At 34.4% G+C, this 27,801-nt stretch overlaps 1 protein-coding gene across 1 annotated transcript in view; it reads left to right on the top strand.

The window, feature by feature from the left end:
• The window catches only part of LOC145681026 (DNA damage-regulated autophagy modulator protein 2-like), a 64,400-nt gene extending 42,404 nt beyond the window's left edge, over window positions 1-21,996 (top strand). The window contains exons 6-7 of the mRNA XM_081752326.1: window positions 1,978-2,129; window positions 11,521-21,996. Of these exons, the coding sequence (XP_081608452.1) occupies window positions 1,978-2,129; window positions 11,521-11,640 (272 nt within the window). The 3' untranslated portion in view covers window positions 11,641-21,996. The remainder of the gene's footprint in view (window positions 1-1,977; window positions 2,130-11,520) is intronic.
• The last annotated feature ends 5,805 nt before the right edge of the window (window positions 21,997-27,801 follow it).

The raw sequence follows: 27,801 nt of genomic DNA, 5'->3' as shown, positions 1-27,801 counted from the left end.
AATGGTAGGTGATTAAATGCTAAATAGATGAATAATTGATGGTGATTGATGAGAAGATGAATGTTTGAATAATGGAATGGATGATAATGAATAATTGAATGACCGACCCCCGCCAAGTGAACTTTGTGGTGGACAAACACCGTGTGCGTGAGTTTTCTCGGGGTTCTCCCGTTTCCTCCCACTTTCTTCATTCCACCATTTCATTCATTTCTCATAATCACCGTCTCCTTTAGCCTAACCGGCATAAACGTGGGACGTAAAACTCAAAGATTTCATTTCATTTCATTTGAATGACCGAATAGTAATCCAATTATACATCATTTAGTTCTTATTGTATTGTGGTTCTTTACGAAGTACACTTTTTTTTCTTTTTTCTAAAAAGAACACGAGAGAAATAAAAACATATTCCTATTTTAAAATAGCAAAAAGCAATATGCTTATATATTCCTGTAGCCTTTTTTCACTTCATATTAACAACATAATGGGCAAAAACAATAAATAAACTCTGGTAAAGACAGTAAAAATCACACAGAACTTAAAATGTCGCCCTTATATTCTTAATTTGCACGGGGTTGATATAATTAAGAAGCTCGAACGAAATAGTCGCTCTATCTTTCTATTACAAGAAACAAAATTCAAAAATTCGCTTTCGTTCAAGAGTTATCGTATGGAGTAACGGAAATAAATAGGTGACTTCCATATTTTTAAACTACAGGAATTGATTCAATTAACAAAGACGACCAAGGTAATTCCTCTAGCTATCTATTAAAATAAAAAGTCGATTTCGTTCAAAAGTTATCGGGGACCAATAAATGTAGAGAAGTGGACTCCATAGTACTAATCTGAACGGGATTAATTTCATTTCAAGCACAGCAGACACATTGGTGTAGGTATCTATTGTAAAGACAAAATTCAAACATTCAAAGTCATTCAAGAGGTATTATGTGGACTGCCAGACGTAAAAAAGTGGCCCCATATTTTTAAGTTGCACGGGATTTTACATCCCATTAACGAACTCGGAAGAGATAATTGCTCTTGCTTTCTATTGCAGAGATATATTTAAAATAATTGTCTTCGTTGGATAGTTATCGTGTTAAGTAATATACTAGTAGCACAATGTTGTAAGTCTCATGTGTGGTCCTAATGATTAGGGATTCGATTAGAGGGTTTAGGAGGCCTTTCCAGCTCTTATGCCTAGTATGATTGTTGTTAAGTAAGATGTAAAGAGTAGAAATAACAAATTAAAAATAGAAAATTAACCGAAACCGTTTTTCCATAAGGAAAGTGCAGGATTCTTCTATTTAAATAATGCCTGATCAGAGCAAAGACATGTCGAAACAGGCAGAAAAAACTCATTCCATACCAGAAATTACTGCTTACTTTAACAAAATTACTTTAATTACTTTAACAAAATACTTCAAAGCGACGTGGGTGACAGAAAAAAAAAATAGTGGATGAAAAAGTGACACACTTTCTTGGTTACCTTTATAGTACTGTTAATACTTCGTGTGGTTTGGTCCTATATTAAACTCCAAATAAACCCTCCTCATGTCTCTGATTCGGCGATACAACCGTACACTTTCTGCTAACTATTAATATTTCTTTTAGGGTCATTGGATCGAGGGTCAAGTTACAATTTTTTTTAAAATCGAGATGTATAAGTATTGGATTCAGAAAAGAAAGAAAAAAAAATACCAGGATTAAAATTGAAGAAACATAAGCGTTACCTGATTTGGAATAAAAGTTGTAATTCTTCTTCATTGATGTTCTAAAAGAATTGAAAGTCTGTGAAAATGATTTGAAAGTTTCGTGGAAACGTTCTGTAGGTTATTTTTATATTGCTTTAAAGTATGATTGAAATTCAGAAAGTAAGTGCGTTTCTGTCAGATGTCCTGTAAAGTAAATTTCAACTAATTTGAAACTACACGTTACTTTGTAATTTATATTTGTCATGTGACTCTTATTGTTTCATTACAGGTAAAGACCCAACGAAATGGTACCCAAAAGATGGTGGCTGGGTTCTTCATGTTGTCAGTACAGCGTCAGAGTGGATACTGTCTGCGTGTTTTTGTTTGTTCATTTTGTCATTTGTGAGTGAGTTTCGAAAAATCAGTATGGAGCCTCCACGAGTAAGTAGTTAACATTATTATTAATTAATAATATAAATTTTATAAAGTAATGCAGGTACTACACAGAGGTAATTGTAATTTCTTTTGTAGGTTTTTTCCTTATTATTTCGGTGCTGTTTGTTTCAATTTGCTGATAAATTTCAACGCTCAGCTAGCAGTTCCTTCAGTTGAGTTGATTTTAAATTTAACGTCCCTTTCAGCAGCGAGGCTAAATGAGACAAGACCCACTGATTAACGTTCAATCCGAACCACGAGCTCCAGCCAGAAATCAAACACGGGTCTCCTACGCTAAAGGCGCGTATGCTAACCGCTTAACCACGAAGGAGCTCAGCATTTCCTTCAGTCGAGTACGGAGGTAAAGGAGGGCGGTTTTTTATTCGGGGAGCTTTTTAGAAAGTGAAGATTTTTTTTTCCTCAAAAGCTATCCGTTTAGAGTGTAAGATATCGTATTAGTTATTATCTCAGTAAGGAACATTCTCCCCTTAATTTTACACCCAAATGAAGAAGGTCCTTGCAACTGTTGAAATATTTTAGAGAAATAAAACATAGCAGGGAGGTAAGCAAAAACTTCGAAGATGCTTTTTTAAAACTTCTTTCTTAAAGTATTTTTCTTAACACAGCATGCTTCGTTAACATGAAAAGCAGCATTTCTTACCTTACACTTCTCTTTTACTCACATATTTTCGAACTCGTTCATGGATCTTACACACGTCAGGAAACTAGGTATGGAGATATGGAGAAAATAAATAGAAATGAAATTTTTACTTAAACTTCCCATAGTTATAGTCCCTTTGGCCCACTGTAGGGTAAAGTAGATGGATGAATGGAAATCAGTATGCACTTACGTCGAAATAAGAGATACGCTTCCGGCATTTTAAAAATAGCTGAGAAATGCAATTTTGTTTCACTTCCGCGCAAGCGAGTGCTACAGGTTTACAGAAATGGTACAATCAATAATTATTATTCTTCACTATTGACTGACTCTGAAAAAAGATAAGATAAAATTACATGCACCTTGCCTTCCGATTATTTATGGCCTTCCAAAAGTGCACAAGCTCGACATTCCCCTTCATCCGATCATATCAGGTTTCAACCATCCAGCTTTCTTATTATTCAAATGGCTATATAAAAAAACTTAATGATTACAATTGTGGTTTCAAATATGTTGTTAAATATAGCCGTGACGTTAAACAAGTTATCATCACCTGTAAATGCTAATGCTGTTTTGCTTGCATCCATAGATGTTGATATGTACCCGTCCATACCACTGGAACTTACTATCAATAGCATACGATCTTGTTATTACAAAGTGATGTATCTGTGTATGTAAGTCATTTTCTTGTACAACTGCTTGAGATGTATTTAACAATCAATAAATTAATTTGAGAATCATTACTTCTCCCAGAATGATGGTCTGGCTATGGAGAACACACTGCCTCCATTACTGTCCAAGGTTGTTTTAAATCAGACGGAAACGTCTATTTTACAATAAGATACATTTAAGTATATTAGATATTATCGTTATGCTGATGACGTTTTACTACTTGTACGCGATGAAGGTACTCTTTTACAACTATTTGTACAGTTCAAGGGTGCACGGTGGCTCAGTGGTAGAGCGCTCACCTCTGGTTCTAAGGGTCCCTGGTTCAATTCCATGCTAAGTGAGTTCGTGGTGGACGACTTCATGTCCGTGGGTTTCTCCCACTTTCTCATTCCACCATTTCTTTCATCATCATTCACTTGCTCTTTCGTCCGTCTCCTTTGGCACTTCGCTTGCGTAACCATGGGATGTTAAACTAAAGATTTCAGTTCATTTCATATTTGTCCAGTTCAATAATCAGCATCCTAGGTTGAAGTTCTCTTTCGAACATGAATCTGATAACTGTCTTCCTTTTTCAAATTTACTGAAAGGGGCCGCGGTGGCTCAGTGGTAGAGCGTTCATCTCTGGTGCATGTAGTCCCGAGTTCAAACCCTGCTCACCTCAAGGGAACTTTGTGGTGGACAAACACCGTGTGCGTGGGTTTTCTCGGGGTTCTCCCGCTTTCTTCATTTACCATTTCATTCATTTCTCATAATCACCGTCTCCTTTAGCCTAACCGGCATAACGTGGGACGTAAAACTCAGATTTCATTTCATTTTTTTTTAATTTACTGACTACCAGATAGCACAATAAATTTAAGACAAAAGTAATATCAAAAACCCACTTGCAGGCTCTACTTACATACATCAACAGCTAGCCCATCATCCACTGTATAAGGGCAATATTTTGAAGATTTTTTTTTTTTTTTTTTTTTGGTAGGGCATTACTAATTTGTGATTGTCCAAGTGATCTCAATGATGAAATACAGTTTTTATATTAAACAGGACAAAAGAATGGCTATAAGAAGGGTACCTTACAAAAATGGTTTAATGAAACATTTAGATCGATTTAAGTTCCTAAAAGCAGACTATTCCCACAAGCAAAAACCTGAGTAGGAATTCCTTACTTTCCACAGCTATCGACAAAAATTCAAAATATTCTTGCAAAACATAGCATATCTGTTTCCAGTATTCCCAGAAAAGTTTAGAAAAGCAACACACTAGCTTTAAAAGTTACTTTGATGATCCATTCAATAAATCAGGTATTTATCGTGCTCTGTGTGAGTGTGACTTCATATATAGGTCAAACGAAAAGCAATATTAACACTCAAATTAAAGGACATTAGACAATTCAAAAAAAAAAAAAAAAGTCACACGAAGAAGGTATATCTAGATTGTCACTTCACATAAGGCAACATACACATAACATAAAGCAAGTTAATGTAATAAACTCAGGAAAAAACAAGAAACAACAACGAGAGATTATAGAATCATTCTTTATTCATAAATATAAACCGGCTTTAAATCGGTATTCTGGCAACATTAATGAAATCTGGCTATCTACCTTTGACGTGTATTTTGGTTCTGGCAACAGTGACGTAGCATAGACACCACGCTTCTTTCAAATCCAACTCTTTCTTTCTTCCATACGCTCTGCTCGTTCCTTTTAGTAACCAGTTTTTATGTTATGTTTGTGGTATGTATTCCTCTTCCCATACCGTATTTCTTTTATCCGTTTTTATCTGTTACCTTACCACCGAAGACGGAACTAAATTGTTCCGATATGTTCGAAGAATATTTAATTTTCCCACGGAAGAATGTATTGGTAAGTAACCAATTGTTTGTCAATTTGAATCATCCTCTCATGCGCCTACATAAGTCTTATGCAGTTTGTTTACAGCGTTTGTTATTTAGTTTGAATATCATTTATGTTGGCCGAGCTTTTCTATTATATTTTGTTATTTAATAATTACCTGATTTTTATAGAATTTTTATATTACATGGATTAAGGTTATGTATAGAAACATTGCATTTTCAGTAACATCGGTATTTTACCAGGAATGCTTCCAAAGTTGAACCTTGAATCTGGAAACATCCTATATATTTCCTGAAATGGTTTGGCGAGCAAGTTCCAAAACAGGTTTCAATTTCTTGCCCGGAAGTGATTACGCCCATTCAGGATATATACAACAGCTTAACCTTTATGTCCTATATATATATATATATATATATATATATATATATATCAAAGTGCTCGGCATGACTAGTAGATTAAGAATATAATATGCACTACCAATTATATCCTATATCAAAGTAATAAAACTAAAAAAAATGTTTATTTCACTATAAACATCCTACAATATTAGACATATAAATTTGGGAAAAACATATCCATAATATCTAGTCAACAGCAAGTCATTTGGTATCACAGCTAATGTGACCCATTATTATGGCTAGATGTGACACATTCGATGTATTTCAATTTCTGTATTTTCCTCTATTTCACCTATATACATTGTCAGATCTCTACGTTCATTATATATTCTACAACTGCTCAACTAGACGAGTTGTTTGGTAGATCACACGGTACAAAAACGTTCAATAGATTTTGAGTTACTAATTAGGTTCTCAAAAGAACATCTATATTTGCACTAGTCTTGGTAGTAATTTGAGCTCATTTACTCGATCCGAACAGCACTTTCTTTGTAGCTATATAAACCCGACTGGTCACCCTCCTGCAACGACAAGGATCGGGTAATGAGAGAGAAGAAGACTCCAGGTGCATTTGGCTTTTGTTTTTGGCTATGTAATTTACACGTCATGGTTTTGGCAAGATGGTGCTTCAGGGACTTGGCGTTTGTTTTTAAGGTGTGAGGTCCACGTATCTCACACTTTTTCGAAGTTAACTGGAAGTTGGACATATATGAACCCTCCATAGAAGGATGCACCTTATCCGGGCAAGGAATTGAAACCTGTTTTGGAACTTGCTTGACACACCCTTTCAGGAAATATATAGGATGTCCCCAGCTCCAAGGTTTAACTTTGGAAGCCTCTAGTTAGATGATTTTACGAGATCTATTAATCGGTGTAAGAATATGTAAGATCATAGGTGATGGAGGCTTTATTCCTGAGATATTGAATTGGTGAGAAGGCGGAACAATCGATAGAACTCGTAAAATCATGTAAGGTACCGGTGTTAACTCGGAACCGCAATTTTTTTTTTTTTTTTTTTTTTTTTTTTTTTTTTTTTTTTTTGTTATTTCCAACAATGATTTAGCTAAAAATCTTCTCGTCCCATTTCCTTCCTTCCCAATAATTTGTGCACTATGAGGAGGAACTATTTTTGAGCGCTTTGAATAATCTATGAGAAGTACAGTATATATTTGCTTTTATAAGTTACTAACGTCAGTTACCCACTTCGCTGGGTTAAAAGGTTAAAATAAGAATTTAAATCGATAGAAACAAAGAAATCATAATGAAAAATCAGCAAGTAATAAGTAATGTACATATAAATAAAAATGAAAAATTATTAAGTAGCTTGGGCTGAATTTGGATTTAAACGGTATCGGAGTGTTACTGTTCATCTGAGCGACCCCGAAAACTATGGATTCGACACTAATATCGGTAATTTTCGATCATATATGTATATATATATATATATATATATATATATATATATATATACCCTTTACATCCCCTCCCCTACGTTGTATCGTCAAAGTGAAATGATAAAAAGACATCCCAGGCCCGAATCTTATCTATGATGAAAATTTGATCGCAAGGATGGTTCAAGAGTTTTTAAGTCACAAACATACTCATTTTCATTTTTATTTATATAAATAAGTACTAAAGTTGACGTAAAGCTATGAACAAAAGTCGATTGAGCAGACCATCTATGAATCTCTCTAGGCTTACTGATATCTGACAAAATGCTGATTTTTATTCTTCTTACCTTTTATTTGTTTCTCGTATTCTCCAAATGTATCTGAATATATTATGTGTTTATTAGTAATAATCTGTGTCCGGTAGGATGGGCCAAAAAATTTTTTTTTTTCTTTGTTTGGAACGCTATACTGAGGAAAACTTGCCTCTATGGTAGAAAAATGAAATGCAAGATATATATGGTTTACATCTGGCGGTAGCACAACGACCCTAAACTTTGTGAAAATATTCAATTTTCATAACTTTTCCAATACGTGGAGAAAAGTCAAACAACTTCTGTAACAAGTATCTATAGGCATATTTCAATAGAGAGAATTATAGAAAAGGTAAATAAAGTGAAAAGAAAAACATTTTACAATTTATTAGTAGCGTATTACACTTATAAAAACAAAAAAAAAAAAAAGACAAATTTCCATTGAAACAAACATTTTTTCTGATTGTGTAAAACTTCAGTTTGTAATTAAATACAATCTTTCACTTGTCTTTAGTTTTTTTGGTAGTTTGAAAAATGACTTGCTTGAAAAACTTGGCATTGAAGATCTTGACAAAAGTGTAGTTCTTACAAAACCATCCCTGGAATTGGAACCGACAACTTTTTGTGACGCCTCAGTTACCAGCTTCACGCATCGTTCCAATCCTTGGGTATGACATGGGAATTTGTCAAAGTTTCACTCAGCCGCTGTTTCACCTGATTGGACCTTAGACCAAATCTCTTGATCGGTAAATCTCCGCAGCAAAGGCGGTGGTGAAAGTGTAACAATGTTCCAGTGAATCATTTCGGTATGGTCTGTAGCTAGGAAATGGATCTTCGGTAGTTGGAAACTCTTTATTGACTTCTTGTTAGAAGTTGTTTCTAGCCTTTATACTGTAATTCTTCTGAATCCTAACTCTTTTATATGATCCCTTGTACCTACTGTCATACTTAAAAGCAAGTTTTCCGGATGGGCAAAAAATGCGTTTCTCTCAATTACTGGTTCAATGACTTTTAGCAAGTTTTCTGGCAGAAATCCTGACGATTCTATAACTTCAAATACATGTTTTGGTCCATCTGTGAAGTACTTTATATATATATATATGAAACCATACTGGCATATAAGACTTTAGGATAAAATAAACTAAGTTCTTGTGTTCATCTATTGGGTTTACAATGCTTAAATACAATCGCAGAACTCTGTTCGCCGTTGTTAACCATCTTAAATGGGAAAGTGGGCCAGATTCACGAACAGCCAAATCTTCAGAACAGCTTCCTGATTTTATACCGGAGCTTATGTCCAGCAGGTAGTGTTGATCTTTGCTTAAAACTTTTCGGTCTACATCTGGAATCTCATACTCAACACAGTCAAAATTTACCTCTGGTAGTTTCTCACATTTACTGAGCTGTATGCCAATCGGACCAGTAAATGATTTTGACCCAGTTGTTTCAGCATCTAAATGTAAAAACAAATGTCGGAATGGCAATTCATTAAAGTGTAAGAGACACACACCCCTCTGTAGTGGCCTTTTAATTTGTTTTTCAATTTGGCAAATAACACCTGTTTTCCACCCTGTATTGACAACTGTGCCATCACATCCAGTTACGTCGAGTTCATGAAATGAAACTCCAGCTTCAGTCAAACAAGAAAGAATGCTATTGGCAATGTTTTGAGCAGGCCCACAAGAGGGTGAAACATGACCAACGAACACAGAATTAGGTTCTTGCAAAATTGAGTAATGTTCCTCTTTCATAGTTCTTCGAAATTGCTTTGAGCTTACTTTCTCAATCACGAGAGTGTCATCCTTCCTTCCATCAAAATATAGACCTTGAAGTGGGTTATGCTTGTCCTTATTCTGCATTTGGAGTTCTGAGCTTTTAACACTTTTTTCTCTTCTAAGTTTATTTTTGTCAATAACATGGATGTGGTCATCACCAGTTACGACACCAAACTCTTGCAACACACTTGAAGCGATAGCTGCCGTTGCTCTATCTGATGCTCCAAAACGATTACTAGTCAGAGCAGTATTTTTCAATTTAATGCGCATCTGCCATGGTGACTTACTCTCAGGCTCAGGATCTTCTATCTCTTCAGACGGATCACTGTCTACCTCTTTTGACAGGAGAGTTTCTGTATCTGTATATTTTGAACAAGGTGGCTGTGATAATAAATTAACATTGGACTGAGTTCTTTTATGTTCAGCCAACTTCCTTTCATGTCTTTGGGTTTTTGTTTTCTTTACGTCCACAGTTCCAATTTTACCTATGCCAAACTTTCTTTCGGAGTACAAGAATTTTAGTTCAATCATGGGTATATTTTTTTCATTTTTCACAGTTACAGACAATAGACACAGGACACTTACAAACCTCACTATCAGTGACCTTTTGGCAATTGCAGTCTAATGTTATTTTGCACTTACATACAGAGACATCAAACAGTAACAAAGGTTTTCTTTTGAAATCTTCAACTCTCTTTTTGAACTTTTCCTTTTCCTTATCCCGCTTAAAGGATTTCATAAGATTACGATAACTGACATGGTATGCATTTATTAACTGAACAATTCTGTAAGGCGTTACTGTTGGTATTGAAGCTTTATCAAACACAGATTTAACTTTCGTACCACAATATTCGAAACTCGAGAAAAACTCACTGACCTGTTGATTGTTGTCACTGCTAAGTTTTAATGTTCATGGAAAAAGCACTTAAGAATGTCTTCATAAGTTGGAAGTTTATTCAATGATAACTCTTTTGGGTTACCAAATAACTGGCTGCGAGTAATTTTCTGAGGTTTATTCAATGATAACTCTTTTGGGTTACCAAATAACTGGCTGCGAGTAATTTTCTGAGAAACATCCATGACACAGTGCTTAATATAATCAAATCACTAAACAGTTTTAAACAAACACCACAGAAACTCAAATGAACAACATACCATCAGTGTCGTTTCCGGCACAAACTCTTAATGTTATGCACGGAGCTCACGACAGGTGGAACAAGCGCGCGCACGCGCAGTTCATTGTAGGTTGGCACAGTCTATTGCGGTTGCGGAAGACAGTACAGACATAGAGTGCCACCAATCAGAAGTAGTGACTAAAATGCTACACAATCAGAAAAAACCTTTTCGTTTCAATCAGGCATATACGAGTATTTCCATGTCAATTTTTGTATTAAAAAAAATAAAATAAAAAATGATACGCTACTAATAAATTGTAAAATATATTCGTTTTCCATTTATTTATCTTTTCTGTAATTTTCTCTATTGAAACATGCCTATAGCTACTTGTTATAGAAGTTATTTACATTTTCTCCATGTATTGGAAAAGTTACGAAAATCTATATTTTCTCCAAGTTTAGGGTCGTTGCGCTACCGCCAGACGTACACAAAGAAATATTTTTCTTTTGCATTTCATTTATCTACCATAGAGGCAAGTTTTCCGCAGTATAGCGTTTGAAACAAAGAAAAAAAATTTTTCTGCCCACCCTAGTGTCCGGGTGTGTGTGTGTGTGTAATTTTCGTTTCATTTTAATGTGTGTGCATGTGTGTATGTGTGTATGTGTGTGTGTTATTCTATATATTCTATAAGCACTATTCTATAAATACTTAATATTATCATATTAATCTTGATGTTTGCATGGTCAAGTGGGAGACAGGGTATGATTAGCCTTAACTTCGCCATGCAAAACAAGACTAAATAGAATAAATAAATAAATAAATAAAATGTGCATTGACGTAAGCACTTACTGGTAACAGTAGCAATCTTGACATTTTAGTGACTGGTTTTGTCATCTTCCTCAGTACAGATTCTTCAAGGAATCAGTGTTACTTGCAGTATCACATTATAAGTGAATTTCATGTACTTTAGAAACAATTTAAGATTTTTTTTTAAAGTTTTTACTTTAAATTGTTTCTATAGTACGTGAAGTTCACCCAGTATGTAAGTTTTCAATCAACGTCGATGCTTTGGAGAGTTTGTACTGAAAAAGGTTACAAAACCTAAGTCACATAAATGTCTTGGTGAAAATTGCCATTGTTACCGGTGGGTGGTTACGTGACTGCTAATTAATTTGAAAACATTAGCTAATTTCAAGAGTTGTTGTAATTCTGTTTTTTATAAAGGTGTATTTGACAATTGAGCGACCAGTCAGTCAACACTCGAATCTTCCATCGAATGAGGATCCAGATGGCCCTCAGGATGATGTAGATGTACTTGTGCGGAGAGGAAGCATCATTACCTGATTAGAGATAAGATCCAGTAGAGGAGTGCGACGAGACGCCAGTTCTACATGCGAAGAACAAGCCGTTGTGATAATTGCATCGACATCCTCAACAACCCCTAACAAGGAAGGGCTACCCACAAAACTCTTGTCATTGTCGTTATCCTTATTGGTTGCAGCTTTCTTCCAAGCCCTTCGTTGCCTTGGCAATTCGATTACTGAGTTTTTAGAAGACACTTATCGGACATTTCATTGGGATCTTGAAATGGAATAATTTTCTTCTGATAAATATACAATATTTTTCTTATGCAAGTATGTTGTAATAACATACAGCAGTTTTTTAGCAGATTTTTTTAAGTGTATATTTTCTATAACTTCTTTCAGCAAATGCTTTAATATGTTTTTGAAGATAAATATCATTAAGTATGGCGTCCAAGGAAGAACTTGAGAGGTATCATTGTTGTTCTTTATATTGCGAAAATATTTATTGACACACACTACAGTAACGTTATAGTATATAGTTTTATATACACGTAAGCAGTTCATTTTTTTTCTAAGTTTTACAGGTTTCATTTAGTATGATAACTAACAAAGACTATTATGTACTAGTCGTATTTAGCTTTACATTATACTTGAATACTTTTATTTTATAAAGTACACACACTTACAAGTTAGTGTTTCAATTTGTTTTAACGAATTTTGTGCTGAATCTCAATTGAAAATGTATATGTTTCATAACTATGATATTAAAGACATAGCTGGTAACTTAAAAATATTTTCTGTGACTGCATGTATTAACATTCGACATGTTAGTTGAGGATTTTAGAAAAATATGTTTGTTATGTATTTTATTTTCGACAATGTATACTCGTTGTCAAAAAGCAGTGTTTTTAATTTATTGTATTAATATGATATGTATTAATTAATAGAGTACTGTGTAGTAGTCTATTAGTTGAGGAGTAAGAATCTAAAATTTGACACAAGAAGTCGTTGAGAAGTGTAAAGTACTTTTTTGAACCAAGTGTACGATGATACAAGGGTCGACCAGAAGGTAAAGAACGTTTCGGTGTAAAATCTGTAAAGCAGGTGATAGTTAAAAATTGGACGCTTTGTAGATACCTTAGCTTATCTTTCTGTACTGTTAGTTTTACTCGATTAACACAGATGTATTCGACCAGTCAGTATGAAGAACACCTCGTCTCATTGGTGTATCTGTGTAATCTGTGTGAGAGCAAATTGACAGTCCCGCGAAATAATTACGGATTTTATTATCGAAAAAGTTTGTGCATACAGAACTACCACTTGTTTTGTCAGATTTTGGGTTGCACAAATTTTGAAACTATCACTGATGATGCATTTAAGGAAGCTATCTCTCACTGACATTGGCGGCAACCGAATACGTTGACGGTATAGAAACTTACAGTAGCGTGCTGCGATAAGTGCTTACTTAACATGTCACCTGTGTGGGTAAGTGTGTTACTTGGTTTAGTTGGGGTTTAGCATCCCGTTTCCAGCGAGGCCATACGGAACGTGCACCTACAGCTTAACGTGGGATTCGAACCACACGAACTGCCCCACTTGGTATCGAACCCGCTCCGAAGACGTATACGCTAACCATATAGGCACGAGTGAGCTCATAAGTGTATTAGTATGACCAATAAATGTTTTCTATTCTTTACTTGTTTTACGTGTTTTTCACGTCTCTCTCATTACTTTCTGGCCGAACCTCGTATGTAGAGGGTGCTTCTGAATTATACATCGGGACAGCCTTAAAGGGCTCTTTCCCCAACCACTGCTTCTTTTCATCCCCACAAACTTCGGTTAGTCCTCGCGAGCGTGTAAGCTGTCACTGCTCTCAGTGTTGGCGTACCTCCGATCTACTTGGGTAGTTCAAGTCCGGCAAAATAAGGAGAAAGCTTTACTTCCTATTTTCAGTTAACAACAACAACAATAACAAAACAAAAAATAAATAAATAAATAAAATAAAATAAACTAGGAAAAAGGAAAGAAGGAAAAGGAATCGAGGCAACATTGGTTTTTAGCCAGAAGGGATCATAAATCTCTACCACGTGTTGCGGAGACTAGTTAGCGGAAGGTTTAGAGGGGTGGACAGGATTTTCAGAATTCTTGGAAAAAGAGCTCTCTAAGTATGTCCCCAAGTTTACACTATTGACAAACTGTCAAAAAGTTTACACTATTGACAAACTGTCAAATAGAATAGAAGTGCTCCATAATGAACATGGGTTGAATAATGTGTCCATTCAAAGCTGTAAGCTGCAAAAATTATAGGAAATACAATAACATACTGTTTTCGATACATGTATAAAGAAAATAGAATTTCTTCTTTCGTTTGATGTTATACATTAATTTGTGAAATTCATTATGTGCAATAGTTCTGTACAGCAGTTTGTCTTTTTCTGCATAATATAACCTCTGTTCTTTGAGGAACTAACGTAGAAAGATAAGAGAACAACATTGATAACTTTTGTATGTTAGCAAATCATCGCTACCAGTGATACTGTTTTTATATTATTTTATATAGCTTGTATATTTTAGTTGATTATATGACGAATCAAAAGCATTGTACTACTTTTAAAAGACGTGGTTAAATTCAATGAACCATACTGATGACTGGAAAGACTATCACATTTATATAACAGTTTTTTTTTGTATACATGTGTGAATGTATAATATTGATATGAATTTTACATGTGCCTTGTATAGAATACCTGCTCTGTATATTCATATATATTTCAGTAAGTGTTTAAACAAAGCGTGTGGTAGAACCACTATAATATAGCAAGCTAGATAAATTTTGTTTTGATTTCGTTGTGTTAAATTAATTAAACGCTTGTAACTAGTTAAGTATTAGGAAACTGTGTTTTAGAGTTTTAACAGTGGCAAGTATGGATATTGATGTAATGGTATTCATAGTAGGTAAAAGTATTAGACTTTGATTGATAATTTACCAGATCTCAGATTCGAATGTCGGCTTGGACATGTGCGTATTAGTGGGTGGTAAGTCACAGGGATCCTAGTATGAAATTGGTCACGGCCAGAATTATATGGAAATGCCTCACTGAAAGGAAACAACAATAATATTTTTAAACTTGGTATTATCATACTTTGTGTTAACGGTAATGATTTTTTTTTCTGGGCAACCTGTTGTACTGGGTTTACATAATAGCACATGTCCATGAAGTGCATAAGTGCTTTACTTAGAATTCCTATAATAACCTGTTACAGCTTCCTTTCATATGAATGCATAGTTGCCAGAGCTAATTCGAAGAATATAAGGAAAGAACATTCAAATGTTTGAAAGAAAGAACATGTCTGAAAGTTACTTCTTGCTGGATATAACCTTCATAAGTTTCTAAGGACATCTTTCAGAAAGAGTAAATAAAAATTATACAGATTTGTAAAAAGTAACAAATGTTGTACTGGGAATTGCTGTTTACTGTAGCGAAGAACATAATGTAATTCAACAAATATTAAATCCTTACTTTTCTACTGTAAATTTATGATGTAATGGGCATTTTAAAATGAAATAGCAATGCAAGTAAATTTGTACGATTTGCTTGAATTCTGTTACGGAATAAATAATGATAGAAATTTCAATTCAAGTATTGATGTGAGAGATAGATAAGTATAGTTACGTATATTGCTTCATAACTTTATTCGTGTTAAATCAGAAGTAATCCAGGCATAATTACACAAGAAATTCAATGTAAACACTCTTTAAATGTAAGTGACTTGAGATGACGTGAGCTCTTTTCTTTTGAAATATGCTTTCATAGCAGAAAGCTTGGATTTTGATATCCTCTAGCTTGAGATACGGTAAAGAGCAGCGTTGTAACATTATATTTTACTAAATCGTGTGCGAAAAAATAATATACAGTGATAGTACAGTTTTGAAAGGTAGTGATGCTTCAGGCATTTATTTTCAACTTCTTGTACGAAATGTTGACCAACACGTGTCAAAACCTTTATAATAGACAAAATGTTTAAAGGTAACATTTAGGAAAACGGTAAAACAAACATTTCCTAAATTTTAGTTTCTCATGCTATGAAAATAGTCCTCGGCGTTGACTGACTAAAAGCAATAATTTTTAATTTGAATGAAGAATATTAGTCAAGGAAGCTAGCAGTAATAGCGTTGCGGTTTGATGTGTTGTTGGTTACGCATCACTTGGTAGAAATGGGGTCCGCCTGACTGGCTACAGTTCTTGAACGTCAATGTTCATTTATGTATAATTTTTATTATGGAAATAGTCGCGACATGTCTGCAATAGTTTGATTTTTTTTTTAATTGTCATATTATGAAGTGTTAGGGTACTAAGTGAAATAGACAGTTTTTGTGTACTTCTCCAACCGAATTATAATTTTGATTCGAAATAGTTCACGCGACGTTCACTATTTTAATGAAAACCCCTGTTTTAAGCTTGAGGAATATTTGTATTGAGCTCTCATCTCTTCTCGAGACACAGAATTCAGAGTGAGATGTTTTAAAATTAGTAAAGTACATACGAAATGTAAGGAATGTATACTTTAATAAGAAAACTAGTTGTGATCGCCAATATTATTAAATCAAAATTTTTCTAATTATTTTAATCAATATTAGTCTCAAAAGCCTAAATAAATAAAGTGCTTTATCAGTATAGTTTTAAAGAGAATATCTCGAAGTTCGAATGTGAATGTTTAAAGATGTTTATGTGTGGATTATTTGGAACTCGTTATCATTGTAATAGCACATTCGTCCGAAACTTTTCTAAGCGTCTCTGTATAAATACTGTAACAAGTGATTGAAATATATTGTTTTATTTCATCTTTTTCATTGTTCTATTTATGGGAAATGGAACAACAAAAATTTGTGTTGCTTTAGAGTCTTTTGTTGAAACATGCCACTGAATGGTCAACAAAATTAGTTTTCGTTTGTTCAAAACCATAGAAACTTTATCAACAGGATGTTGATTATTCATTCTCTGTTTCTTTCGTGTGTCCAAGCTGTTTTTCAAACTTTAAACATCAAAACAGTGTAAAGATTTTTTTTTCATTTCAGATGTATTTTCTATGAATAAGATCATACAATTATCCAACGAAAAATGACGAATATTGAGAATTTCTGGAAGAAAATAAACCCCCAAAACATAGACATGAGGTATGATTGTACATTCATTGGAAGTGAACTGTGACGTTAATGCAAAATCGAATTTCCCTTTTTAAATTTTGTCCTTTCTTTCGCTACTCGTTGTTGGATGTCTGTAAAAGCTTTGGTTTTGTACTGCATATTTGATTTGGACATGTTCTGTACAGTGTTTACGCATTATTTTTGAGAAGTAATTTTATAAGCCAACTAGTGATGAATGGAAATATATATATTGTTGTATATTAGCCTTGGGTCATAGTTCGAAGTAACTATGCGAACAATGTACAGTTGACTGGTGCTGAAGTGCAGGTGAAGAGAATTGTGAAATAATAAAAAATTAGTTTTTTTTGTGGTAGTGATTTTTTCACATTTTTGTTAAATCTTCAATTAAAGGCATACTGTTTTTACCACAAAATTCTGTTATTTCGTGGGATGTGTTGTTGCAGTCGATGCAGCTTTTGCAGCTGAATACATTATCTACACTCCCGAAATTGAAGATCTTTCTACGTATGCTATGATATCCTTATGATCTCTTATTGTCAAACTCTGTTCGTTGATTAGAGTCCGTTAAATCGTGAGTTTACCGTATTGAAAGGTATCCACTTAAAGTATTTTGTAGTGAAAATCAATAATCTTTAAATTACAAATTTAAATAAAAGAAGAACAAATTACAGTATTCTGTCAGCTGAACTTGGCTTGATTCAACAGCCTTTATCATGAAAACTTTTTGAGATGATATGGTATGCGGATTAGAATGTCAAGACTGACTTTTATTGTTTTTTGGATCTCCAGGACGCAAAGAATATGAAATGTATAAAAATCATTGTAATGGTTGTCAATTATTATTGTATAGAGGTAGAAATTATCTGCATTTATAAAAGAAAGCAGTATTACTGAAAATAACGCTTGTTCTGGTGAATGGAGAACAATATTAAGACACAGACCATTGTTAGTAATATTGTGAACCCACCGCTATAAATGATAAATCAGTATAATTGGAATTGAAAAACGCCAGCATTGGTGGCTTTAACATATTTGTAAGTGTAGAGTGAGAAACTGTTTAACTAATGAGTGATTTTATTTACGTATAAAATAGGTAGAATTAGCATATTATAATATTTTTATTTTGTGTCTAAGGCTTTGCTTATTTGTCCATATTCATTGCAGCAAAGGAATCATTTTATATTTATGCCAACGTAGAAGCTAATAATGGAAAATATTTTTAAGAAATGCTTTACATTATAGTGTATGAAAATAGTTTAATCTATTGCTTTTAACATCGAAAAGCTAGAAGTTATATCTTCCTGTCCAGTGCTTCCGAGCCTTTCTGTTATAGGCCTACTTGTTTCTAAGGTTAGAATTTGTTGTTGTAGCAAGGAGGTGGAGATGCTGAAGTTAACAGAATCTTGTTAAAGTTCATAAAATAAAGTATTATTAAATTGCCAACACACTCTTTTTCAGTAAATGTAGACCTCGGTATGATCCCTACTGAAATTTTGGTCCTATTAGTCAAGACATTATTGCATAATCTAAAATGGATGAAAAAAAGTACAAAAGAAGGCGTATTGAGATCATTCAGATCTTGATACTCTAAATCACATTTTAGTAAAATCATCTTACTGGACTGCTTTACCCAAGGATAACATAGTGTATTTGCCTAATTAGGCGCTAAGCCAGTAGAGGAAGGTACTGTTGCCAGTTGCTGTGTAGTCCTATATACGTGATAATTAGAAGTTTGGGAGCTGGAGCAAAGATGTAGATTCGGAATTAAGATTAGGGGGACTGCGTATATAACAACTAAATAGTTGTGGTTTCATTATACATATATTCACAGTTAGACTCAGTATATCAGATTCTTGAAGGATATGACTAAAATATAAACTTCATTTATGTAAATAGAGTATTCCACATAAGCTAGATGCCATTGCAATGGACTCTGTAACAGGACTTTAAAGGTATATCAGGGCATTCATCAAGTGAGACTGAAGAATGCCTGTGAAATGTCAGCATGATTAGTTGTGAGATTTATCCCGGTACCTCTCGGTTGGTAGGCAAGAGCGATGACACTGTATGTGGAAAGTAACGTGCAGGACATGGGAAATAGTCATAATTATTTTGAGAGTGAAGTGGATGCGATATTTTAATTGATTTGCAATGAATTCTATGAGATAGAAAAGTTTTGTGGGACAATTTTCTGTTAAATTTTTGTTTTACGTCCCAATGCAGCACTGAGGTTATGAAGGACAGGACGTACCATCGACGTTGGCTCCGAACTACGATTGAGACTTGAATCCGGTGCATTTGTCGGGTGCACAGACTATCACGTAAGATCAACCTTCCCACCGTACTATCTCGCCTCCAAGACGGTGCCACTGGTCTCGACTTGGTAGGAAATAGCAAAAAGATTGGTGCTTAAGTTGTTATCACTGGAAAATTTGGTACTTGTTTGTAAAACTAGAAAATAAATTGATTATTAAGAGTTCCTTTTCAGAAAAGCTATGTAAAACGTGGATATACAGCATAATATGAGATCAAAACCGTGTGTTTTCAGTATTTCCATGCCATAAATAAAGGTGTTGTCTGCTTGTTTGAGATCTCTTACCTCTTCGGAAGATTTGGAGAGCAGTAAGGAATTTAATGATTCAGTCAGTACTTTTACGACATCGTCCAATCCAGGGAATAGCTATTCACAAGCCACTACAATTTTGTTAGTGAGTTGGTTAATTATCAGTCACCAAAGGGTCTTAAATTAATATCAGTTTTATTCTTCAGTTCCATGAGGGAATGATACTTCTAAATATGTAGCTCAAGTTGATTTGTTTCTCTTCTCTCATCTTTATCTTATTTATTTATTTTTTTTTTTTAAAGTACGACTTACCGGTTTTGAACTGGAACATTACAAATAAACTAATTGCACTGTATTTATATATTACCTTAAGTTGTACAAATTGGTGTATCTATTTGGGATTAATTATAAATATTATTTTTTAATAGGATTGAACAATTCAGCTTCGAATTCTTGCTATCTTCTATTGTTAGCAATAAATCCAGACTTTTTTAAAATGCTAAAGTCTTATAGTAACTGTTTTTGAGTGGGCTACCCATCTATCAAAAGACTTAGCCACCGTGATCATGGTCAATGCCAGAAGGTTGCTAAGGGTGCGTGCATAATCTTTAAATTTGGTCCTCTTCCACCTCTGCTTCCATTTTCCAAAAGATCCTTTTCGAACAAAATAGTGCTCAGTAAAATAGTCAATGTTTTGAAGTGGTCTTCGTTTTTGCTCAGTTTATTATCTAAATCTGTGAAATCGTAATTGGTTTTGCGGTGAGTACAACACAAAATATTTCATTAAGTAGTAGTTTGTACGTGCTACGTATGTTAAATATTTACTCAGAGAAGTTTATGTATTAAAGTCAAAATATTTTGGTCAGGTATTCAATTTTTTTTATCATCATCATCGAAGAGTACGTCAGGTACATTAATCAGTACTGAATTCCTCGTAACTGAAGTGATAGGTATTAAATGTATATTTATAAGATTTACTGCAATGCTTTCGTGAGTGAAATGTGTCTTACGTCAGTAATGTTACGTAATGAAAAGTTAAGAAACAATGTGTTCATGATTTTTTTTTTTTCTTTTGTAAATTTATCAATTATTCTATGCAATTTTACGTTTAATGCTATGAATTGCACTGAATACTTGGCCTAACATCACTTTAATTGTAAATCTAATTGTAAATTTAAAGTGTGTGTGTTAGGTAAGGAGAATTTTCTCTCTTCTAAATAGAATGCATAACCAGAATAAACTTCTTGTGACTTCCATAGTTGCACTGTATTGCATTTAGTATTCTGTGATATGATTAGACTGTTAGTGCCTGTTTGTAAGTGTTAAATTTGCAAATTCTACTTGATTATAAAATAGGATAATTTTGAGTTTGAAATATTTGTAAGCATTAGTGAATGGTTACTCTGACTCTTAAAAAAGATCTGAGTGGATAGTCTAACGGTGTATTGTAACTATAAAATTTAAGAATTTTAATAATTTATCCTGTACAAATATGTCTATATTTAACGTAAAAAGTTATAAGACCACACAAATGGTATACTCGGTTTCCAGAAAGAGTGAGTAGTACTGTAACTAAAAAGACTAGTATGCGTTAAAGATATGACTAATATGTATAAGCAGGATTACCAGATTAGGCATTAAAATTTGGAACATTATTAAGAAATGTAAAATTCGTAATTAGTAATTTCTGTATTTATTTCTGTAGTTTAGTAATTATTATTTTCTGTATTTATTATTTTATTTTAAATGGTATATTAATATAGAAGCTTAATTTAAACATTTTCATTAATTTAATACAGTGATATTTAACTTTAATAAATTTTTGTACGTATTAGTTTTCAAAATAGTTGTGAATCTAATTTAGCATCTTTATAATGAAAATACCTGAAAAACAAAATGCGAAACTAAAATTTGAGTAGAGTGACATGCAACATCAAAGGACTACGGATTCATTAAGATGTTCTTAGATATTAGACTGAGCTGAAAATTGTCATGATCAAATTACGACGTAAAATTTTCATTTAGCGTATTTCTAGTAGTACGACAACATTTCTGTTTCTTTATTTCATACCGTTTTATAAATTTTAGAGCGCTATATTCTCGAAATTTAGTTGTTTTACTTCTTTTTGTAAAGGAAAGACGAAATTTTTTACTTGGAGTAACTCAGCCGATAACAAGAAAGTCAGGACATATATATGTATACACAATTGTTGTTATTTAAAATTTTCTGTATAGTTAAACACTGCATTATTATTGGGAAGAGTAATATTAGTTATGCGCGTGGGAGAGATTAGTTTCGTGCTCAGTACTGTATGCAGGATGTGTGGTACCCATGGATAAGCAGTAGTTAAATTTTAAATTTCTCTTCGGTGAGACTTATATACTCTTAGCGTTTCAAACTTTTGTTTATTTGTTTAGCTAGTAATAAAGAAGAAAGAAAGAAAATTAGTAATCCACATTTTTATTAGGCCTCGCCTTTATTTGAACCGAATCTGAATTGTTGCGAATTGAAATTGGATCAATTATTGCTTTCAGAGCTTTAGCTTATAATACTTGAAAATTATTATCCTGAGTTCTCGAAAGTGTGAAGAAGGCTAATGTGTTGTATCATATATTTTTGTCAAGGAATAAAAAGGAAAAAATTAAGTTATTCTTAGCAGCTGAAGTATTTAAAAAAAAAAAAAAAAAAAAAAAAAAAAATTCAGTATTTTAGAATGTTGTCTATAATGTTCTTTTAAAAATTTCGCATACATTTGAAAGGTTATCCAATTTTCGTTCGCCAATAATAATAACTTTTTGAATTCAAAACTAATTAGATCATCAACATCTATTTCCATTATAACCTCCCCATATGTTAGGAATGAGAACATCAAATCTTCCATTGTGATCTCCCCACAGATTAAAAATGGGAACATTAAATTTATTTCCGTTTTGATCTCTCCCGTGGATTGAAAATGAGAACATAAACATCTGATTTCATTTTGATCTCGACTTCAGATTGAAAGTAGAACATCAGCATTTGATTGCATCTTAATTCATTCTACACATTTAAATTAAATTTACAATTTTGTTCGCGTGGACGCAAAACCAATGTAATGTTTTTCTTTTCCGGCTGTTTCTTTTTCGTGCTGGAAGCTTCACCGTTGCCCCAAGATGCGACGAACAATTCCAGGAACTTTTAAGCTATCAACATTCGCAGCTTCATTCGTCTTTCCAGTTCGCGAGTCGGTTACAGTGATTACACTCCAATTCATGTACACCTGCTGGAAACTTCTTACTTTCATTCGAATCCAATGGATGTGTCATTTTAAAATAAAATTTTGGCACCCTTGTGGTAAAAATCTCATGTCACTATCATAATTTAGAAATGTAAAGATGGTATACGTTGCCGAAAAAAGTGTAGCATATTTCGCTTGATCTTTTCATGAGAAATATTCTTTCCAGGATTATATAGGGAGTCTCACATTGTCTTTGGTTCTGTCAGAAGCTATATACCTAAATATAGTGGCTTTACTTTTGAAGGTGGAAAGATAGTTCTTTGTATAATAATTTGAAATGTAACAGTTGATCTTAATTGTAAGAAAAGTGCTTTAATAAAAAAATAAATAAATAAAATGTCTTATATTTCTCTTCTGATAAATAAATTTACTATAATTCCTACTACATTTTAGAGTAACATCGGAAAGGTGTTAAGGTATGAGAACACACACAAAATTCAGAGTAAAGCAGAAATTATTACATTTTAAAATATAACATTTCCAACTTGTCATAATTACCAGAGAGTCATTTTTGAGTTTTATGTCCCGTCAACTTCATGTATTGAAGGACTAATATTTCGTAAAAAATATCCCATTTTAATTAAACCCTACTCCCATTTTAATTTCCACAGTAACTCACGTTAATAAATTTATCTGGTTATGAAATATTGCATGTGCTTTCTTTGTGAATTACCAATTTTTGGTATTGCTTTAGTTTGTAGTTGTTCAAGGACAAGTGGTATAAATGTCCAAAGCAACAAGCCTGGCTCAATCGACCTTCACCTCAATAAATGATCATGTGTCCCGCAAGTGGGAAGCAAGCCCCAATAAAGCTATTGAGCGCGAGAAGCTTCATTAAGGATAGCAAACTGAGGCTCAGTGAAGTAGAAAGACAGGGATAAGCTATAAAGATAACCAAGAAAGTTCTATCGCTTTTTCACCCACCACCTTCGAACATCGATATGTCACCTAAGACGTACCTGGAAGATCAAAAATAGTCCCCATCAGCATCGACGATCTTCTGTCAACATTCTGGAAGGCCATGTATTTAATCGCGATAGAAATTGGTGTGCCGTGAAGCGAAGAAGGAATCAAGTGCATTTTGCACCTCTACTAGGGATTTGAAGTGGAATCCTCTAAGGTGAGTGTCCAAGGAATGCAACAGTAAAGGTGCAATGTCCGGGGAGTATGGCGGGTGCAATAGTGTTTCCCATCCAAGGCGTAGAATGGTGTCCCGGATCATCCTAACCACGTGGGGTTTAGCGTTGTCCTGTAACAGGAGAACCCCTTTGCGATTCAGAAGTGCTGGCTCCAGAGTTTTGAGATTTTCTTGAACACGGCTCAATTGTTGATAATACACAGTTGCATTGATGCTCTGGCCAGCTGGTAGTTTCCGATGCACGATGCCGTGAGCAGTCCACCAAACACACAGGAGGATCTTCTTCTGGTGCAGTGATTGTTTCGGCTATTCTGGAACCGGTTCATGGGATGCTAACCAAGATGGCACCGTGGATTTTCGTACAGGACCCACTTCTCAACACATGTTAACACCCTGTCCAGAAATTGCTCCTTCCTCAGCCGAGACAGCAAAAAACACAGGTGTCTGCTCGCGTTGCCTTCTGCCCGGAGTCAAATCATCGACCCAACTTGTAGTGCTTTCCAAGTTGTTGGAGGTGTTACCGAATAGTTTCTGCACTCACACTGAATTGTAGTCCCAGTTCCTCACATGTCTGGCCAGTGTTCGCCTCAATTACTGCCTGAAGATCTTCATTTTGTAAATATGTTGGTCTTCCGCCACGTAGTGCGTCTTCGAGTGTTTCGTCACCGTCCTTAAACTTGTTACACCACCGCTTCACTGTCCGCGTACTCACGACACCCTGACCAAACGCCTGGGATATCTTCCGCCCCTTCCCCCTGCAGCAGCGTTTGACCCCAGTTTGAACTCGTAAAGCATACACACCCTTATGACGCTGTATGGAGGTGCAATGTTCACTCTGTTTTTAAGCAAGTTCACGATGTAACTGAACTGCCACAACCAGGTAGTATAGCCACCAACAACTGACCTTCGCCTTATCTCAATTCACATTCAACTCATGGTGTGAGGGCTAATTGAACACAGACCTCCACAAAAAGCGACAAAACTTGCTTGATTACCTATATAGAAAGAAACAAAGAAATTACTTTTCTTCTTCTTTCTCTCATAACATCTTCTATTCCTCATTTGTCTTTTCCTCCCTTTCACCACAGACTAATAGGGGAGATGACAAAGGAGAGTGCAAGCAATGGAAAGAGAGGAAAGTTGTTGGGAAACATGCTCTATTTGCTTGCTTTTATGTTTGAAAGAACAAAACAACGAGAGAAGTGTCGGGAGTAGTAACAAGGAAGTAAGTGGCTCTTCACCTTTCCCTGTTAGAAGAGCAACCCTGGGAGTCCGAAACCTGCCAAAATCCTGATTTTGGCGCATGGTATTCCCCCACAGGAAGAAGGGGTGCGATCTTTCCGACATCGAGCGATCCTTGACAGCTTTGGACCCTCCCCAAAAGCACGGACCCCAGTGTCCCACAATGAAGGATCCCAGGAGGGACGAAGAAGGATAATTAATTTTCATTTTTATTTGGAGAAGGGTTAAAGTGCGACAGAAGATGGTAAACAACCTTTTCCTTTTACAGTTGTTTCTCTCGTGGAAGAGGAGGAGTAAAGCTCGATAGAGTGCAAATCTGAGCTAGTGTGAGCCTCTATAAGATTATTGAGCTCCATTGAGGTTGGACTAAGCCTGAGTCACTCCCGATTTGAAAATTGCCAGCTTCAACAAGCTGACGTTCCAGTCCCCTTCTGAAACACATGTTCCATGATGACTGTCGAAAAGTCAAGTTGTGATAATAAGGCACCACTTTGTAACAAATTTCCGTGTTATTTTAAGGATTTCAGGGTTCTCTATGTTGAAAAAAAATGATCTGTATTTTTTTAAACGTAAAATATCCAATTTCGTTCGCATTTTGTACAATAAATGGTGTTAGAAAAGATATTATACACTGCAGGAATATGATTTAGTAGTGTATAACTTGAAAACCATATAACCTAATGAAGTTCACGAACATGTATAATCAAGTGGAGACTTACTGAACCACCTAAGAGAGCCATTTTTATATAATTAATTGTTTTATTACATGATGCAAACCGAATATATTTGGTTTGTAATATGAACCGGTTTCAAACGGTTAACCGAACCGAAAAATGATTCTATTTTCTATTGATCATTAACGTGTTTTCCCGAAAGTATTAAGAGAAAAACATGAGAAATAGTAATTGCGTCTAAAAGTGAAACAGCAGATCCACAATTACTTGACCTAAATAGAAATCATCATATATCTTTCGGAACTTTTTTTCCAAAATATGTAAGAATATTGTGAAAAGAGTCAATCTAATCTCTGTTTTCAAACCGAACCGAACCAAATTACGGTTCAGTTTCTGAAATAAACCGACACATTCGGTTTGAACCTTAAACCGAACCCAAACCGGTTAACCGGGTTTCGGTACACTTCTAGGGCCTAGATTGTAGTCTTTCTATTGTTCAATGAAATCAACTGCTATTATGCAGTGCAAGCTTGGAGCGAAAGCTCCTATTGCCTCTTAGATCCACCCGTCTCTCTCTCTCTCTCTCTCTCTCTCGTTCTCTTTATATATATATATATATATATATATATATATATATATATATATATATATATATATATATGTGTGTGTGTATGTGTGTGTTTGTGTATCACACAACTCCATGACGCAATTATTTTCTTCCGTAAAAATGTTGAATACAAAACAGCGTTGTCTAGTCGCTAGCAGACAATTTTCTCATAAACCTATGAATAAGAAAATTAGACCATTTTTTCCTTTGTTCTAGCGTATTTGTATGTCTTTTTGTTTTTAAATTTAAATTTGAATTTTCTGGACTATTGTTTCTACATAACACTTTAGTATTTTATCTTGACCAAAATCAGTGTTTCGTCATTGCAGTAGGATGTCGATAATCCGAATGTCAAAAATCCGAACGCAGTCCTTAGAAGCTTTTTATATTTTGTCTTAGCACTAACGATAAACAAACAATAGGGTTGCCCGTCGGCGTTCTGTGAAGTCAGTGTTTTTACAAAAGCTCATTCATATGTAATTCTTTGTCATGCATGATTTTATTTTCCCTTAGCCTATACAAGTTAAGTTTTAAGTATGAGTTACAAGAATAGTGTAATTTAGTGTACATGCAAGTTCCTCAGAAACACTAATTGTAAGTAGCCTTACGTACGGTATTGTAATTGCTGTATGTACTGTATAACCTCTGTATCGATAAAAGAGCATACCGTACAGTATATTTAAGCCTAAATGGCATTTTCTTGATCATTTTCGAAAATCCGAACTACCTGTGGTCCCAATTAGTTCGGATTTTCGACTTCCTACTGTATTACAACACTGAAAACGTAAAAGTGTGCAATTTGCTAAATACACTTCACATCGAGTCGTTTTTTTCTCTTACTTGACAGTGATGTATTAGAGTAGTGGCTTAAGCGTCCGTATCTCAAGTTGGGAGCCATGGGTTCGATTTCCGCTGAGTAAATTGATGAATTTTTTTATCATTTGAAATATTGGTACTTTCGATGTATAATAACATGCAAAATATTCAATTTATCTCGGTCTTGGAGTTTAGACAACTTTCTTCACAGGTGAAATACCAACAACACGTCTACAAAACGACGTCAGCCGTATCAAACTTGATTCGTACTGTCTGAGAACGTAGCGTGTTTAGCAAAGAATTGATGAATACCTAAGACATATCATTAGTATAAGTCAAAAATATGTCTAATCAAGAACAAACGTTATTTTTCCTACCATACTTCCTAATTTCCTAACTTCCTACTTCTTCTTCTACAACTACTAGAAATAATATTATTTTCGTTCGCCATTTCCAATACGTTCCATATATCCGTTTAACCAAAATTTGTAAATAGGAACAATACTATATTCGTATGTATGTTTTGTTAAAATATTAATATAACACATAAATAATTCTTAATCTTTAACCCAAAGAAAGGGCGTTACTATGTATTGTAGTGAAGACAACAAATCCTGTGTAGTTTATTATGAACATCACTATAACCTTACTATCATTAGTGTTCTGCCACATTGACAGGTCCTTACATCAACCCAACCTTTCATTTCTATCCTCAG

This window comes from Thermobia domestica, chromosome 3, assembly GCF_964235325.1.
Source record: "Thermobia domestica chromosome 3, izTheDome1.hap1.1, whole genome shotgun sequence".
Lineage (NCBI taxonomy): Eukaryota > Metazoa > Arthropoda > Insecta > Zygentoma > Lepismatidae > Thermobia > Thermobia domestica.
This window is presented reverse-complemented; position numbering and strand designations above follow the sequence as displayed.